At 39.2% G+C, this 20363-nt stretch overlaps 1 protein-coding gene across 1 annotated transcript in view; it reads left to right on the top strand.

Annotated features, from left to right (window-relative positions):
* Positions 1-20363, top strand: part of LOC122551725 (low-density lipoprotein receptor-related protein 1-like) — a 1910187-nt gene that overhangs the window by 1051155 nt on the left and 838669 nt on the right. Inside the window, exons 16-17 of the mRNA XM_043694091.2 lie at positions 18773-18913; positions 19621-19746. Of these exons, the coding sequence (XP_043550026.2) occupies positions 18773-18913; positions 19621-19746 (267 nt within the window). The remainder of the gene's footprint in view (positions 1-18772; positions 18914-19620; positions 19747-20363) is intronic.

Genomic DNA, 20363 nt, shown 5'->3' with positions numbered 1-20363 from the left:
ATGGGCTTCCAGGCAACTCCCAGGGGTACCTGGCACAGGCTTCTAAGATATGATACCTCTGATCACAGGTGACTTGCACATCAATGAAATGGTTTTCTTTTGAAGAACCCAGCTGTGTATTGGTATTGTCCCCTCAATGCAATTTTTCTATTGCATCCTGCACTGAGGGAATCCATCGAAGTTGTGAAAACCACCTGCTCCACTGCAGCACAGATGTAATCACAGCAACAGGAGTTTGAGCAGTGTGGTATGGCGCAAATTCCATCAGGAACAACTTTACACAATTTGAGAGTCCAATATTAAGAGATCTCTTACAGGTGTCCAGTGAGTCATTGGAAACAGACAATTGTACTAATGTTTAGAGCAGTCATCACCTTGACAGCCACTGGCATAGATTAGCCATTCTCTCCTCTATGTTGCAGGCCTTACCCACCAGTTGGTCATGTTCTATGACAATGTTCCAGGACATTCTCAGCTTGTGGCACACTGTGCCTTGCTCATTTGAAGGAAATGGCATGCTCAGACAAAATAAAACTTTGCCCACTCACAGCCATTTCCATTCCAGTGCACATTTACAAGTCTCATGATTATGGAAAGCAGTGCATTTGAGCTTGGCACAGTGAGTCCCAGGATCAGCTTGGTAATCAGTTGGCAACCCCTGAACCCACATGTATCTTTTTCCTGATATTCATAGCTTCCAAACATTCCTGCACACCAATTTGACTGACAACCTTTAACATTACCCTGTTCACCCCCGCAGCTTTTTCAAGCAACCACCATGCTGCACTGATCCCCTGTTGAGGCCATGTTGTTGGCTGCCACTGACCCTCTCCCGCTGTGAACCATGTCCTCCAGTACTTAACATTCCCCATTAAAATGTCAAGTTCTTCTCTTTCACAATTATTGTCCCCTCTGTATCCCCATAACTGATTTCCCCAACTTCCTTCTCACGGCAGTGACCCCTGATACTTCCCTCTGTTACTAAGATTTATAGATCTGTAATATTTCGAATGCATTTTTGTGCTATTTAATCTCTTGGTTTATCTCTGGCCAGCTCATGTACTAGTTATCTTGTATGGCCAATAGTCATGTGACCATGGTGTAACATGGACTTAATATCTTGACATTATTCTTTTGATATTAGGATTTGTTTGGCCTAAAAGTGGCTTGTTGACTTATGCCAAAATGTTCTCTGCATGGCCAATTGAATAGGTCTTCTCAGGTCCTTATTTAAGTGTATCAGGCTTGTTCTGGATAATTATTCTGTTGCAGTTCTTGTCGTTTACTTATCTCCAGCATTTGCTGATTGCAGCCAGCTACACAGACACCAACCAAAGTATGACAGATCATCAGTGAGAATATCTTTAACTTTGCAGTCAAGAACAATAATATAGAGTCATAGAATCCTACAGCATGCAGACAGGCCCTTTGGCCCAAACTGGTCCATGCTGACCAAAATGTCCATTAGTGCTAACCACATTTCTCTGCATTTGGCCCATATTCTTCTAAACCTTTCCTATCCATGTATTTGTCCAAATGCCTTTCAAATGTTGTTAATGTACGTTCCCCCACCCCCCCACTGGCAGCTCATTCCATATTGTACCACCCTCAGTGTAAAAAAAGTTCCACCTCAAGTTCCCGTTTACTCTTTCTCCTCTAACTTTAAACTGATGCCCTCTAGTCCTCGATTCCCTATCCTTGGTAAAAAGACTGAGTGCATTCACTTTATCCGTGCCCCTCGTGATCTTATACACTTCTGTAAGATCTCAGTCAGTCCCCTATGCTCTGAAGAGAAAAGTTCTACCTTGTCCAATCTCTCCCTATGACTCAGGCCATTGAGTCCTGGCAACATCCTTATAAATTTCTTCTGCACTCTTTCCCATTTAATAACATCTTTTCGATATAAAGTGACCAAAACTGAACAAAATACTCCAAGTGTGACCTCACCAACATCCTGTACAACTGCAATATAACTTCCCAATTTCAGTACACAATGCCTTGACTGATGAAGGCCAGTGTGCCAAAAGCCTTCTTCACTGCTCCCTGTCTATATATGACTCCACTTTCAGAGAACCGTGCACCTGAACTCCAAGGCCCTTCTGTTCCTTTGCACTCCTTAAGGCCCTACCATTCACCATGAAACTCCTACCTTGATTTGACTTTCCAAAATGCAAGACCTCATACTTATCAATATTAAACTCCATTTGCCATTTCTTGGCCTACTTCCCCAGCTGATCAAGGTCCTGCTTGTAGACCAAGATAATATTTTTTTGGTCTGGTATGAGCTTTGTTTTCTTCTCATTGTGTCAGATGTAATAATTCTGGTAACCAACTTCAAATTTGCATCCTTGGAGATTATTGGCTGTTTTTTATTATGTCATTTGTGCTCTGTTCTATCACAGTGAGAGTGGTTTAAGTCTCATGAATTGTGATTTGACTGAGATCTGTGCATTCTGGTCATCCTTTCACTGTTGGTATCTACCGGATAGAAGATTTTGAAAAGCTATGATGTGTTTCCATATCGGCAATGCACCATGATTCTGTCAGTGCACTGAATTGGCGATTGTTTATATACTTTAAGGTAGTCTTTTTTGGTCTGTACCATTGAGTTCCACTTCTTGAAGTGAATGCTTTTAGAGCACTAGGTGGTAGTATGTTGTCAGTGCCTCCTGAGCCAATTTTAGATTTATCCATGTGTCATTCTGCCTTTCAGGATGTGTGATAATAATAGTTGTGAACTCTTCTGATTGCCTTATACTGTGGACATGGTAATTGACAGTAACATGGAAAACTTGGTCATCTGAAATTTGCTTTTAGCTTGCTTGACTCTGAATCTCATTCAGCTGTTTGCCTTTTCTTCCTTTCTTAACACTTTTCTTGCTGTCACTGTAGCCATGTTCTACCATTCCAATAGTTGCCTGTGTTTTGTGCTCACATATAACTTAATATTTGGAACCATATTTCCTGTGTATGCATGCTTAATATCCCTTGCTACCACATGCTACAGATATCAAGAACAGTTGGACAATTTATTGATATGTGTCACAAATCATTTAGTTACAATATTGAAAAGTTTGAAATGTTTTGCTGACCATAGCAATTGCATTATTGGTAACAGAACCATCTTTTTTTTTCGTTGGCTTTTCACTATAATTTCATACTTGCCCAACCATCCTCAAGATATGATATGGCCCCTTCTCTTACCCAAAATATCTTTCCTAAATGTTTTAGTTGGTAGAGAGGTGATGACAAACTTAGTAAGTATCTGATCGTTTCTTTTCAAAAAAGGCACACATTCATGACTTCTGTGGCATCTTCCAACAAAGTGCTCAATAGACTCTTAGTTTTGCTGACTATTTGAAAGGAGTTAGAGCTTGTTGATCCTTGAGTTAAGTCTTACCTTGAGCTGGTCCTTGAAAACCTTCTAGACCATTTCTGGATTTTTCTGACTGTCTATGGTAAAACTGGATATGCTAATTGTGTGAGGCCCTTCCTTGCCAATGGCAAGAATATTTTTAAACAATTTTTTTTTCAGAATCATTTATCGCTCAGTCTATGAAATAGAATTGTATGTGTTGTTTGAACAGTAATAATACATACAGAGTGCCGAATGAATAATGAGATTTCTGCTATTACAATTGTGCCGTGAAAACATTGAACATTACTACCTCAAACCATGTGTCCCTGATTAATGTCAATATAAAATTAAAACTCCACCCTCCTTAAAAACCAAGTCTATGCAGCCACTTCTAATGAGAACTATTACTTATGTAATGACTGTCAGGAGTGGAGTGCACTTCACTTGCTTTGTGTTCCTGCTCAAAAGTATATTTCAGCCTTTTAATTTAATTTAATTTTCTTATATAATGCAATCTTAAAAAAATTCTCTTGAAATACTTTAAATTCTGATTAAAACTAAATGAGCTCAGTTATCATGGTAGTTAATGTCTTATCCGCAGAATGATACAGAAGTCTATCTGTAATCACAGAAAATGACACTGCTTAAATGTGCAAAACTCTTCATATGTCCAAAATTCCGTGTTGTCCAAAATTGTGTCTGGTCGATCTTCTATCATGTTTTCAAATTCCTACTACAAACATATTGGACACCACATGGACACCTACGGTTGCAACCATGGAGGTAATCTGCCTCTCACAGGGTGTTTTTACCTGATATAGAAATGCTAATATTATGGCATTGGATTAGTATTCCAGAGATTAAAGATAATGCTATATGGCCATTGGTTCAGATCTCACCATGGAAGCTGATGACATTTAAATTCAATTTATAGATCTTGAATTGAAAAACTGGTCCAAATAATGGTTACTATGAAGCGATAATTGTTTGTGGTGAAAATTCATCAGGCTCATTATATCCTTTAGCAAACAATATCTGTTGTCCCTAACTGGTCTGCCTACAGCAATGTGATTGCATCCGAACAGTAAAGAAGGAAAAAGTGTGCTATGAAATGATAGTTGTCTGGTAGAAGGCATAATTGAAAACCAGGCTGACTATTGAAGGTTCAAGCAATGAAAAAGCAAATGACAGAAGCAAAAAAGGGTCTTTGAAACGGGACTGTCAGCTAACATAAAGGAAATCTGCACATGGAGACAGTGGGCAGGGCTGAAATAGTAAATGAATACATTGTATTTGTCTTAACAAAGGAAGAAGGTATTATCTGGCCCATGATGAAAGAAGAGGAAATTTAGTTGCTGAAAGGGTTTAAAATTCAAATGGAGCAGCTGTTGACTTGACTATACTTAAAGTTGACAAGGTTTTGGGACCCAGTGTGATTTATTTAAGGATACTGAGGGAAGTGAGAATGGAAATTGCAGAGGGACTTGCAATAATTTTTAAATCTCTTTTATGCTTGGATGGTTTCAGAGGACTGGAGAATTGCAAATATAATTCTCTTGCTCAAAAAGGCTTTAAAGATCAGCTAAACAACTACTAGTTTAGTGTTAGTGGTTAGGAGTTTCTGGGAACAATTAATAGCCACACAAACAAATGAGGATGACTTTAGGAGAACCCGAATTGATTTCATAAGGAAAGTCATTTTTAACTGAATTGTTGACTTTGTTAAAAAAATGGTAATAGAGAGAGTTAATGAGGGTAATGCTGTTAATGTTTTATACAATACAACCTCGATTATCCGAACATCAATTATCCGAATTTCGGATTATCTGAACAAGAATCTCAAGGTACCGTAAAAATGGCATTTGGCAACTCAGCATTCAGTTATCAGTTAAATGGAATTATGGTGTGCAATGTCAGATAACTGAGGCATGCTTGATAACTGAGGCGGCACAGTGGCTTAGTGGTTAGCACTGCTGTTTCACAGCGCCAGGGTTCCAGGCTTGATTCCCACCTCGGGTGACTGTCTGTGTGGGTTTGCGCATTCTCCCTGTGTCTGCGTGGGTTTCCTCCAGGTGCTCTGGTTTCCTCCCACAGTTCAAAGATGTGCGGTTCAGGTGTATTAGCCATGCTAAATTGCATATAGTGTTAGATGCATTAGTCAGCGTGAAACGGGACTGGGTGGGTTACTCTTCGGAGGATCGGTGTGGACTTGTTGAGCCAAATGGCTTGTTTCCACACTACAGGGAATCTGATCTAATCTAAAACCGGCACTCAAATTACTGCTTGTTTATGATCAGATCAGTTATCAGTTAAATGGCATTATGGTGTGCACAGCCGGATAACCAGCACTCGTAAATTACCACTTGTTTACGACCAAATCAGTTATCTGAACAATCAATTATCCGAACAAAATACTCCCCGCCCATCTTGTATTTGGACTTTCTGATGGCAACTGTGAACAAAGTTGAAGTTCATTTTTAAAAAAAGGGAAATCAGCATAAAGGTAAAAAATGACTAAGTGGTGCAAAAGATGAATGGATGTTTTTCAGCTGTGGCAACATTTGTAGTGGAGTTCCCAAGGGATAAGTGTTACAGCCCTTGTTTTTATTGATATATTTTAATTATCTTCATGTGTAAAGTGCACTTTCAAAATTTGCAGATGATATAAAACTTGGAAGTATTGTAAACTTGAAAGAGACAACAAAGAACTTCAAAAATAAACAGACAAGTTGTTGAAGTGGGCACACAGATAGCAGATGAAGTTCAATGTGGGTATACTTTGGTCAGAAGAATAAGAAGAAATAGTGTTCTAAAAGCAGAGCAGAATTTCCTGTGTGAGTGTGTCCAGAGGTCATTAAAGTTGGCAATACAGACAGAGAACAGTAAACAAAACATAAAGTATCTCAGACTTTATTATTAAAGGCTTGAAATACAAGGACAAGGACGTTGATGCTATATATGACATTTGTGTGATCTTGCCAGTATTGGGAAAGAAGCAGAAAGCATTTATGAAGATGGTTTCAGGAATGAGAAATTTTAATGACAAAAATAGGCTGGAGAAGTGACAATGAGAATGTTGAGAGGAAATCTGACTGAAGTATTCAAATCATGAGAGGTTCAGGGAATAAATAGGGAGAAAATGTTTTCTCACATGAGAGCATTGAGATTGCAAGGGCACAGTTTTGAACTACTTCAGTCGTAGAAGCAAATGTGATACGAGAGCAAGTGATTAGCTTCTGAAATGCACTGCTGGAAAGTGTGGTAAACACAGATTCAATCAGATCATTCAAACATGATTTGGAGGTGCCAGTGTTGGACTGGGATGAACAAAGTTAAAAATCACACAACACCAGTTTATAGTTCAACAGGTTTATTCGAAACACGATTGAATGGCTATTTGAAAAAGAACAATTGAGGAGTAAAGACAGAAGAATGGGACTGGGTCAGATGCTCATTGAAGTATTGACACAGACACAAAGAGTAAATGGTCTCTTTCTGTGCTGTAATAATGCAGTTACACTATATCTGCTATCAGGTCACATGGTGTGCAGAATGGAAATGGAGATTAAGTTGGAATCTAAGTTGTGAATTTACCCAATTAAAAAGTAGGAAGTTGGCAAGTGATGCATCATTTTTAAACTGGTATTGCATATCTGTATAATTTAATGTTACTCCCTATCGGTATCCTCTCATTTTTTTCATATTAAGCTCTGACCGTGTAAGAAATCATGAAAGAAAAATGTATTTTGGAAAAATCAATTTGGCTTTGGTTCTTTCTGATAGCCTTAAGTATTCATTATCTGTGGAGCACACATTCCACCTGGGAGATCTACAGCTGGTGGAAATTGGACCTTAAACATCATTAACATAACTATAGGCTGTGCCTCTATCGATAACCTGACCTTTTCCAACAAAGAAAGGCACTTGAATTCTGGAGATGATAGCTGCAAGCAGTCTGAGTCACTTCAAGGTAGGCCAACACTGAAGATACATCAATCAAATGACTTTGATGGCCACAGCTTCCAGTCTCATCATCCACCATAGCCTGCTGTAATAGGATCATTGCAATGACTGGCATCTATTGGTACCTGCTGCACCATCATCTATTTAAAACATCTCGTGACTGTTGAGATCTCTCTTTTCCTTCTAGAAGAGGAGATAATGATGTATTAGTAACCTGGCCTCCTGCACATATGCCAACATGATGTTGACATGACTCAAAGAACAAAGAACAATATAGTTCTGAACAGGCCCTTCCAGCTGTCCAAGCCTGTGCCGACACATTTTGCCTTTCCATACTAAAATTATCTTCACTTACAGGACCCGTATTCCTCTATTCCCTTCTTATTCATATACTTATCCAGGTGTTTCTTAAATGCTGCTATTGTGTCTGCTTCCACCACCAACTCTGGCAGCACGTTCCAGCACTCACACCCTTTGTGTGAAAAACCTGCCTCTCAAATCTTTTTTAAACTCCCCCCCTCTCATCTTGAATCTGTGTCTCCTAGTAATTGACCCCTCCATCCTGGGAAAAAACTCATACTTGCCACTCTACCCATACTATTCACAAACTTATCAACTTCCATCAGGTTGCCCCCTCAACCTTCTGCATTCCAGTAAAAGCAAACCCAGTCTATCCAACCTTTCTTCATACCTAAAATTCCCCATAGCAGGCAACATCCTGGTAAACCTTTTTTGTACCTTTTCCAAAGCATTGGCTTCTCTTTCTTGAAGTGTAGTGTCCAGAAATGTACACAATATTCCAAGTGTAGCCCAACTAAAGTTCAATAAAGCTGCAGCAAAACTTGTCTATCCTCATACTCAATGCCCTTCCAATGAAGGCAAGCTTGCCATAGGCCTTTTTCACTACCTTATTTACCTGCACTACTACCTTCAGTGATCTGTGAACCTGCACACCCAGATCCCTCTGTATTTCAATAATCCTAAACATTCTGCCATTCACTGTATAATTTCTACCTGTACTTGACTTTCCAAAATGCATCACCTCACATTTGTCTTGATTAAACTCCATCTGCCATTTTTCTACCCATGCCTCCAACTGATCTATGTCCGACTGTATCCTCTACCAATTCTCCTTCTTATCCACAACTCCACAATCTTTGTATCATCCGCAAACTTACTGATTAGAGCAGGAACATTTTTCTCCAAATCATTTATGTAGACCACAAACAGCAGAAGTCCCAGCATTGATCCCTGTGGAACACCACTAGTCACAACCCTCCATTCTGAAAAGCATCCTTCCACTGCTACCTTCCGTTTATATGACTAAGCCAGTTCTATAAACATCTTGCCAGTTCACCTCTTCAGCTTTTGTACCAGTCTGCTATGAGGGACCTTGTCAAAGGTTTTATTGAAGTCCATGTAGACAACATCAACCACTTTTCCCTCATCAATCATCTCTGTCACCTCCTCAAAATATGCAATCATGATAGTAAGGCACAACCTCCTCCGCACAAAACAATGCTGCCTATCACTAATAAATCCATTTGCTTTTAAATGTGTACAGATCTTGTCCCTGAGAATCTTTTCCAATAACTTCCCGACCACCAACATGAGACTTAGAGGCCTGTAATTTCCTGGATTATGCCTGCTACTCTTCTTAAACAATGGGACAACATTGGCTATTCTCCAGTCTCTGGGACCTCACCTGTGGCCAACGACAATGCAAAGATGTCTGTCAATGCTCTAGAAATTTGTTTTCTTGCCGCCCTCAATGTTCTGGGATAGAATCCATCAGGACCCATTGACTTATCCATCTTACTAATTTTTAAGACAGACCACACCTCTTCCTTTTTAATAGCAACTTAGCTTAGGAATTTGACACTCACTGTTCTCGATCAGCCTCCACTAATTCCTTCTCTTGGTGAATACTGACATAAAGTATTCATTTAGGACCTCACCTACCTCTTCTGGCTGTACATATAGATTTCCTCCGTTGTCTTTTAAGTGGGCCAACTCTTTCATTGGCTATGCTTTTGTTTTTTGTCTATGTCGAAAAAGCCTTGAGATTCTCCTTAATCCTGTTTGCTAATGACTTCATGACCCCTTCTACTTCCTTGTTTAAGTCTCCTCCTACGTTCCTTCTATACTTCAAGGACTTCATCAGTTGCCATGCTCCTAGACCTTCCTTATACTTCTTTTTCTTTTTGACCAAGGTCATAAGATCCTTGGTCATCTCAGGTTGACATAACGTGCCGTACCTATCCTTCATTCTCGCATGCCACTCCTGAGTCTTTGTCCTCCTCAGTGATGTCCCTTTCTAATTAAGCCCCATTCGTGAAAGTAGCTCACGATCCGTATCCATAAACACCAACCAGCCACGAAACGACATGACCAGCTGTCCTTAGTAGCCACACACACAGATGACAAGCAACATGAGTTCAACTGGGACAACATTACAGAGAACAGCCAGAGAATTCCTAGAGGCATGGCACTCGTTCACAGATTCTATCAACAAACACATCGACCTGGACCCAATAAATTGGCCACTGCAGCGAACAGCTGGAACTGACAACCGGAAGCGGCAGAGACAAACCACTATAAATGCAGGAGGAAACAACACAGAAGCACTTCACAGGAGGCTTCCAAGCACTGAGGATGTCACCTAGACAGGAGACGAAACGTCTGCAACACAAATTGCCAGCTCGACGAACAGAACCACAACAACTTGATGTTGAATTGCTCCACTGTAAGGGAGAATGCTGGTTGCTCAGACTGCTCAGCTCTTGTGTATGTAGCTGTGTAGAGTGAAAGGTTTCCCACTTACTTTTCCCAGTTTTATCAGGACATTGGATCATCTATGTTATTGAAGTCTCATCCTCCTGGTTATTGCTAAGCTCTGTAGCCACTGCCATCTCAACCCTTTTAGTGGTCATTGATAATATCTCTTGCCTATGTACAATAACCTCAGTTCATCAGATAACCTTGAGGCCACTTATCAATTCCTCCCCTGTCCCTCTGCAACCCTTCCTCTATCAGCTCCTCAGTGAATGGCAAGGCCTGTCCTGTGTTTGAAATCAAGGACTCTGTTAAAACAGTGTTCTTTTTGTTTTCTGTATTTAGTATTTCCTATGTAGCATGATACATCATTTAACTGTGTTAGTATCAGTAGCTAGACCTTTACAAATATAAACAACAGGCTACCCTTTTTTAAATGCAGGATTTTGGAAATTAAGAAGGTTTTCGTCATAAAAAGAATGAACATAAACCTTCAAGTGGAGGTGGGCACATGGGTATGAATAGCTGCCCATGGTCACTAACTGAAACAGTTTAGGCTGGTAATTGACATAGCATCGATATCCAGCCCCCAAAATAAGGGCTATCAACAAGTGGAGTGAAAGAGAACAAGGGGATCCAGGATACGAGATGCCATCTTCTTGGGGGATAACCAGGCATTCCCTGCATCAAACTGAGGGAAGATAAAAGCTCTTTACCATCAAATACAGCACAACATAAGGAGTGAACACTCCATCACTACAAAACTGTCACCAATGCTTCTCCTTTCTCCACAACAGCTTTGGAATCAATGAAGGGTCCTCATTTGTCACAGTTGTTTACTTCCTTTGACCAATTAACTGATGTATCTCATCTAAGCTTTTTTTTTGACAAGCTCAACAAACTAAAATAAATTTGTTATAAATTATCAAAAGCCTATGTTAGGTAACTGTTTTCACAAGCATCCCAAAATCAACACCTGTCTATTGCCAACCTGATCAAAGGACCTTCAATTTGCATATTTTGCCTCCAGGCCATTCCCAGTGCCACTAATTGGATGCCAAATCCATTGCTCTGTCAATTAAGTGATTTTCATTTAAAAATCATTTTGTGGCACTGATTTGGGGTTTGGTTTAGCTCAATCAGCTGAAAGTTGGTATGCAATGCAGAATGATATCAACAATGTTGGTTCTATTCCCACACTGGCTGAGGTTACCATCAGGATTCTCCTTCTCAGCTTCTCCTGTTACCTGAAGTGTGGTGACCCTCAAGTTAAACCATGATCAGTCATCTCTGTCTGATGAAAGAAGAGCCGATATCTGGTTAGTAATACAACAGCATTTTTTCATTATGCCACTGTTGCTATGCAACACAGGGTCAGGTTCCGAATATGTTCCAGATTTTGGGTTCTCAAATGTGGATTAAAAATTAAAATGTGGAGCCCAGGGTATAGGCCAATCATAACAAATCACCCTAATAGATTAGAAATTATATATTTCAAATATCTATCCAGTTGGTCTCTCACTATTGTAGAGGCCTCATTTAAACATAAACCTGTTTCAGCTTGCAATCGTTGGCTTCACCTAAGAATAATCATTAGAAATTGTCTACTCCTCAAGAAGCAGTTTTGAGTAAAGCAAAACATACAGTACTGACCTGTTCCTGTGTTTATTTCGAGATGATGATAAATTTCTCAAATGGACCAACTCTTAGAAGCTCACTGATTACAGCCTGCCCACTGATCATGAGCTATATTTGTACTCTCCCCACTGCCCCTGCCAAAAGCCAGTTGATCTGGCCACTGGTACATTGGGCTTTTGTACCTTTGACCTAAATTAATCCCTGAACACCAAGCCCAATCCAACTGTCTCACCCCTTTGACTTATACTGCTTTCAATGCAAGAAAATGCCAAGAAATCTCAAAGTACCAATGCACCCACCCACAAGCACCAAACAATCAAAGTGTGCAGTGACCTTATGAAATGGATTTAATCAGCATATGTTCCAGTCTCTGTATGTGATCGATACCCACAGCAAAAACTGGCTATACATTGAAGCTCTGTTGTTTAATTTTTCTGTTTTCAAACATGATCAATGTCCTGTTTCAAAATGAACTAATCTATCAACTATCAGTATTATTTACTGGTTGCTTTGTGCATACATAGGAGTAGAATTTTCACTTTGGGCAGTCAGGAAATGGAGCCAAAATGCACTGGCTTCAATAAAATTACTTTGCACAAGTACAAATCTTCATGAAGCAGCACAATCGACCGCCATAATATATCATAGGTCCTTTTTCTTTCTTCAGCCTTAAAAAGACAAGTGTTTCTTTATATATTTAAGAATGCCAACCTTGTGCATTTTTTTGACTTGTGACACACTTCAGTGACTAACAAATGCTGAGCTGGCACTTAACCCCTGATCCCCTGACCCAGAGGTAGGAACAGTGCCATTAGTTGACAGTAGATTTCTAGACATAAAGAAAATCCATTGTGAGCGACACCTATGAAATTTTTTTGAGAATGATTTTTAAAATGCTATGCATATCATTTAATACTTACATTGGTATCATTCTTTGAAGATAGAATAATTGAATGCTTACATTGCAGATAGATGCTATTTGGCCCATTGCCTCTGCACCGATCCTCTGAAGGGCTTCCCACCTCGACTTACTTCCCTCCCCTCTCTGTAACCCCACTTTTACCATGGCTGATCTAACTGGTCTGCAGATCCATGGACACTATGGGACAATTTACCAAGGCCAATCCACTTAATTTGCACACCTTTGGACTGTGGGAGGAAATCAGAGGTCTTAGCAGAAGCTCACGCAGATACAAGGAGATAGCGAGTTTTGAGAAGATTTGTAGCTCAGGTAGAGTTTGTGGATGTACATTTGCTTGCTGAGCATGAAAATGAGCCTTCACACAAACTTCACACAGACAATTGCCCAAGGCTGGGATCAAACCTAGGTCCCTGATACTGTGAGGCAGCAGTGCTAATCACAGTGCCACAGTGCCATCTTATAAAGATAAAAGAGGAATAAAGATCAATAAAGAAGAAATAGGTGTCAGCCCTGTCTTTACCAGTGCTTGTAGTTATTGTGATCACTCTGTTTGAATATTTTATGACACACATTCATTGCAAGTCAGACCTTCTTGTCCAGAGGTAGAGCTCTACCACTACACCACAAAAGCCCTCATAGTAGTGCCTGTATGTTGTAAAAATAAACAACAAATTTTTGAGGTGATTTTCCGAACCAGTGCAACAATCAAAATCTGTTGTTTTGTTCCAAAGTATTGTCAGCATTGGAAGAAAGGCTTGTTCCAGTGTATTAAATCTGAAACCAATAGAACAGATCACCTTAAAAATAAATGTAAGTCATTTTAGGACATTATTCATTAGCAATGAAGTGGCCTGGTCTTTTGCACTAGTTCACTTCTGGATAATTTTCTGAGTGGAAGCCAGAGCCTAGTCAGGAAAGGCAGGGATCATTGCTAGGACCACAGTTATCTTGTTATTTTTAATGTATGTATGGAATGCCTTGCAATTCTCTTTAACCCTCCTTGCCATGGTCATTTCATGGCCCCTTCTTGCTCTCTTAATTTCCTGCTTGAGTTATTTCCTGCTTCCTTTATATTTCTCATGGACCCTGTCTGATTTTAGCTTCCTAAACTTTACATATACTTCTTTTTTTCCCTTTTGACTAAATTCACCATCTCCCTCATTATCCAGGGGTTCCTTATCTGGCCATCCTTGTTCTTCATCCTGACTGGAACATAGCAGTCCTGAACTCTAATTTAAACAACTCCTACATGTCAAATCTGCACTTGCCTGATAACAGCTCCTCCAAATTAAGAAAGCCTAGCTCCTGCCTATTACTGATGTAATACTGCCCTAATTTAGTACCTTCCCACAAGGTCCTAACATATCCTTTTTCATAGCTATCTTAACACTTAAGGAGTTGTGATCACTGTTTCCAAAATGAACTTAAGGAATTATGATCACTATTTCCAAATCTTGGTTATGCCAAGAGCATACTCATTCCTCGCCTTTAATGTTGGGTCTGGCATTCAGTTTCCAAAGGGCAAGTGGTAATTTATGCTAATCTCTGTTGTCCACTTTCTCCATTTTTATGATTCCCTCAATTTTATGATCACCCCTAATCAAGCAGAACAAATTATCAAACCAGCTCTTTGAATGTCCTATTTGGAGATGCAGGCTATTTGGCTCAACAATTTGTTGTTGTCTCCATCTATTGCCATCGCTTTCTCTATAAAGTGAGGCTCCAAATTTTTCAAGGCAAAACAAAGGATTTTCAGAACTGGAGGTGATCTAGCACGAGCCATGAGGAATTTTAAGACCCCTGCTGAATTTCTTGAAAGAAATGAAAAGACCCCTCAAATTGAATTACTACTGAAACAATCTGGCAAGTGGATTCTCTTATGAACTCATGTTGCTGACAAGAAGTTTATTTTGAAAGGATATATTTATGTTCTCAGAAATCAACTCCGAGGCAAAGATCAGAAATTCTGATACTCGGTTGGTCAAGCAAAACTTTGTGAAGTAAAACTTTTTTCTTAGGTAATGGCAAATTAAGAACAAGTTGATTCATAATCAGGACATTGATACAGTTTTTTTCTTTCATTTCTCTTACATTAAAACATTTGACATTGCAGACTTTTCTTCGTTTATCCATTTTATTTTGCAAGAAACATTTCTCAGGAATTACAGCCAGGAGAAAAAACTTCTGTGTGGAAACTCATTAAAGCAGTTCTTTGCTCCAATCTTTAAGCATTTTCAAAGGTTGTTCACTCTTTAAGGTTCATTGAACATAATGGAGCTTATACTCTGTTGCAATTACTGTGACATTTTTAATATTTAATTAACATTTAGAGGAAAATATAATTTTCATTCAAAATATAAATGCACAATAACCTTTGTCCCTCAGTTAACTGAAATGTCAATCTTGATTTTTGTGCTTAAATTTTTAAAATGTTTTTAATTAGGGCTTTGATTAATGATCCAAGAAAACACTATTTCTCTGCTTTTAGACAGAGCTTTCAGATTTTGTGGATATATAAATTTAAGTGGAGTTTAGTTGTTTAAGGCTAAATTTAGATGACATTTTTTAGGTTATTGAGAATAGCCTAATAGTAATCTAAAGGAAGGTCACGGATTAAAATAAATGTAATGCTTCCATTAATAGCTGAATAAAATTTACTCCATAGGAACAGAATATTTGGCTCAACTTATCTATGCCTCCTCATATCATACTTCATCTGAACCTATCATCCTGTCTTAATGTGGAAATTCTCTCATGAGCAACACTCACTCACTCACTCTCAGGTACAAAATCTTGATTCTATGAGGGAAATATAGAATACAGGATCATTCAACTCAACAATGTGTTCCCCCTTTTCCCCCGTACCCTTTGATTCCTTTCACAGATGAAACTTTAAAATATTATTGTTTTGGAATCTTAAATTCCAGAGTAGACTTAAATGAGTTTTTATGGATTTCAGTTCTTTGAATGTCTGATTCTTTCTCAAGGGTAAGAAAAGTCTATTTTTGTTGTTCAAAACAGCAGCAATCATTGACTGATTAACCTGCCAATCAGAATGGTTTACATGCGAGGTCGGAGCAAATTACTGCAGATGCTGGAATCTGTACTGAAAACAACAAATGCTGGAGATCACAATGGATCAGGCAGAATCCGTGGAGGGAGAGGAAGCTAACATTTCAAGTTAGATGACTCTTCATCAGAGTTGAAGTGAAGTGTGGAGGGAGAAGTATTTATGTTATAATTGGAGGGGGGTGGGGTGGGTTGCAGAGTACTGGTGCTCCCATGCACTCTACACCCCCCTTCCCCAGCTACAGCAGAAATGCTGCCCCCTCCACATTTCACTTCAGCTCCGATGATGAGTTAACTAGACTCAAACATTAGTTTGCTCTATCTCCATGGATGCTGTCTGATCTACTTTGATTTCCATTGTTTGTTGGTTTACACGCGAGATTGGCTATCTTCAGTATGGGTGGTCCTGACTGAAAGGCTACTTACACAATGAGCTAGATCCTCCAAAGTGGCATAGGTCCCAGTGATTGACACCATCATTATACTTCACCATTCAGAACCGAAATAGCAAATGTGCTTAATATAGTGGAAAATTTTATCTTCTATCACATTTCCAATTAATTTGAAAATGGTTACAAAGTCAGCGAGAAGATAATTTTAATATAAGTTCTAATAATAATATGTGACTTAATTAAGTCGTCATTCTGCATCTTAAAAATCACTTGACCATTGGATGTTAGTTGCAAGGCCAGCATTTATGGGCTCACCCCTAATTGCCTTGGAGAAAATGATGGTGAGATCCCACCTTGAACTGCTGCAGGTCAGGAGGGATTGAGGGAATGGGAAGGAGGTTGAGTGTAAGTTTATTAGTCAAGGTACTGAATATAAAAGTAGCGATGTAACACAGGGCCTCAATGAGACATTGATAAGGCCACTGCTGGAGTTTTATGCATAGTTGGGGTTGCCACACGAGAGGAAGGAAATAATTGCTTTAGATAAAACGCAGGAGAGATTTACAAGAATGTTGCCAGGGCTTGAAAATTGCTGCTTTGAGGAAAGATACATAGGTTTGGGGTTTATTCATCACAACAATGGAGACTGAAAGATGACTTAATTGAGATGTACAAAATAATGTGGGACTTCAATACAGTAGGATGAACTATTGCTCTCAGCACAGAGATAAATCATCAAGGGCGCAGATTCAAAGTCATTAGTAGAAGGATTAGAAGATTAGATTAGATTAGATTAGATTACTTATAGTGTGGAAACAGGCCCTTCTGCCCAACAAGTCCACACCGACCCGCCGAAGCGCAACCCACCCATTTCCCTACATTTACCCCTTTACCTAACACTACGGGCAATTTAGCATGCCCAATTCACCTGACCTGCACATCTTTGGATTGTGGGAGGAAACCAGAGCACCCGGTGTGATGTGTGAGGAAAACCTTTTATCACCCAGAGGGTGGTGAATGTCGAGAGTTTGTTTCCTCATTTGGATCAGTTGCTGGAAAGTGGGATTAGAATAGGTGGCTAGTGTATTCAGCTGTCACAGACACATAGTCCCTTTCTGTGGCATAACATTTTAACTGTTCCAAGGTGGCGTCAATGAATGTACAGTGATATACTTGAAACTTGAAGATTTTAATATTATCGCAAACATGACTCTGATTATCGGATGGCAGGGTTATAATTTCTACAGCATAAAGGGTGGTTGTACATCGAGACCCAGCAGAATGGCTGATGTAGCAAACTCCCAGAAAATTGCCTGGAAAATTTGAAAATTCTTATGTGCAATTCCCCTGTGCCTGGAATCCTCCAAATATCAACTTAAATCAGAGAACTTATATGGTTCTGCTGCAGTCAAGTAAATGGTTACCCAGGAAAGCTTGAGTCCAACTCCTCATGAACTCTTAAACAGTTCTCGTAAGCCATGTCACACCCCTCCGAAACAATACTTCTTGTGACCCCTTAATTTACCTGGACACTGAACCAAATGGTACTGCTGCCCACCACCACAACCCCCAACAACACATAATACCTTTCTTCTACCCGGGATCTGACATCCCACCCTGAAATCCCTCCGAGGACCTGACAACAAGTCCCACCCTTGATGGACCCAATATCTCCCACCCACCTGATCTACCAAAACCAATCACTTACCTGACACCCTACTTACCTGGCACCTGACCAAACTGGCACATTACTTACCTGCTACCCTGACACCCTACACACTGGCACCCTATCAATCAGGCAATGCGGCGCCCTACCTCCCTGAAAACCTAACCTCCTACTTACCATATTTATTTATCCTTCTCCAGGAGCTGTCAAAGTGGCTATCTTTGGATGCTGAGCTTTTAAATCACAGATTGCTGCAACTACTGCTGTGAAAAAGGGACCATCATACCCCTGACTATCCTGCTCCATGAGATATCTGTCAAGTTTCACATTCCTGAAGAGGCCTGATCGGAATCCCTTGTCAGAAATGTGCAGCTCTTTCTTAACTCAAAAAAGAAGGAGCAGAATGACAATCTTCCTCTGATTGCCACTCTTTGGAACAGCTTTTTATTTCTCTTTACCTTTATACATTGCTGGAGATATTTAAAATGATAACTTGGAAGTTTTACAGTTGTAGGAAATAAATTATGCATAAGGATGTTTAGTCCTTCATCTGTGAGTTAGCTGATTCAAAATCATTCAAGAGGGCTTAAAAAGAATATTGAACTATAACATGTTTTTGAAAATAAAAGAAATTTAAAAATTGGTATCTTGCTTTCACAGCTCAAGTTAAAAAGTTGAAAAACCTTTATGAGTTGATGCATTTTGCAACTTTCATCTGATCGCTTGGCCAATTTTGTACACAGTTAGGCCCAAATGAATTTAAGCCTGAACTAACAGAAAATATTGAAATCAATGCAAACCTGTGTGTTTTTAGATGTTAGATGTGCTTAGAAGTCTGAGATCTTCACTGCTGCTTTAGCTGGTTTTGCCCAGTGTATTCTAGTAACATTAACTGAAGTAAAAGAAATGTCATGCCTATGATATTTAATGTTTTTTGACACCAACAACAAATTTTTATAGTCCTAATTTTCACTTGTTTATCCCCCCAGTAAAACCTGGCCCTACAACTTTCCAACAGTGCCATTTTGGAGAGTTTGCTTGTCGAAATGGGAGATGCATTCAGGAACGCTGGAAATGTGATGGTGATAATGATTGCTTTGATGGCAGTGATGAAGACCAAGACATCTGCTGTATGTTTTGAACTATACAACTTGGTGTTTTCGTTTAGTTGCTGACTCATTAAAAAAAGGGATAAATTAGATTTAAGTGTTCCCTTATTAACTTGTAACCTTGTGTTCTATGTCCGGGAAAATTTAATTGTAATGAACAATATCATTTCAGTGTTTCCATTTTGAGATAAATGATCAAACATTGGAACACTATTTTTAAAATTCCTGAATTCTTAAAATTGACAGCCTTATCATCAAGTGTGGTATTTTATTATTCAGCTATTCCAGTTCATCGAAAATAATATTAGCATTGGTGGCACAACTGCATTGGTTTGGGCCCTGTGGTTTTCATGATGTGCATTTCATGATTAGGATGACAGAAGTTTGATAACCACCTGAGAATAACCTATCAGTGATAAACATTTATTTAATAGTGGATAAAAGTTACAAATTAATCAGAGTGGAATTTAGCTTCAAATTGGTGCTGTAAAGCATGACATTTTAATAGTTTAGCCATCTAGTCTATTTTCAGTGACAGGATAAAATTATGAGATAATATTCAGTGCAGAAATAACAATTCATTAGAAACAGTTATTTTGAACTGAAGACAATGCACAAAACATCTATCTGTTTTATCTTATATTCATATGACAGTTTTATGTTGCACTCATTAACATTTTACCTACAGCCTTCGGTCTTGACTGATCAGCCATAATTTGTTTTGCTAGACAACAGTACATGCCCTGCTAATCACTTCAGATGCCAAAATAATCGTTGCATTCCTAAAAGGTGGCTGTGCGATGGAGCTAATGATTGTGTCAACAGTGAAGATGAATCGAATGAAACTTGTTCAGGTAATTTCTCAATCTGATTTATATATAGGTTGTTGTAATGTTTTGAATTGCAGTGAAAATTGTATTTGAAGTTATTTCCAGATGTAGAATTGGGTTTAAGCTGTGAATTCATCTTCAAGCTTTGGATTTTTTTTAAATCTGCTATAATGCTTCATAAGTATTGTTTCCCCATTCAAATAATTAAACAGAATGGGTAAAGATGTCAAGGGTTGGATATTCTGTTTGGTACAGGAAAGGTCAGCACTGTTTATCGTCTTATAACTGCCCTGACAGGTAGAAGCCACTGTTTGGGAATTTCAAGGAGGTGCCCATTTAATTGGCATGAAGATAAGCTTCCTGTCTAATTGTGGGCAGTGAGCAGGTTCCCAAAAACAGAGGAATAACCAGAGCACTTCTAGCTGAAAAGGAGCAATCACTTGTGACTGCAAAGTAACTGAAAGAGCAATACAAAATGGCCGTTATGTTTCTAGCCTGGAAATGGTCTCATTGTTTCGCCAGGAACCAGCATTTAACTAACTTTAATTAATAAACAGCTCCTATTGCCAGCCCAGTAGCAGCCAGGCAGATAAAAATGCTGGCACTCTGGTCTGCTGCCACCTGCCTGCCTCCAGTCAAGT

The sequence above is a fragment of the Chiloscyllium plagiosum genome, unplaced genomic scaffold (assembly GCF_037043375.1).
Source record: "Chiloscyllium plagiosum isolate Xiang-an unplaced genomic scaffold, Cpla_swu_hap1 HiC_scaffold_7, whole genome shotgun sequence".
NCBI lineage: Eukaryota > Metazoa > Chordata > Chondrichthyes > Orectolobiformes > Hemiscylliidae > Chiloscyllium > Chiloscyllium plagiosum.
Note: the sequence above shows the minus strand (reverse complement) of the source record. Positions and strands in the feature narration are given on the sequence as shown.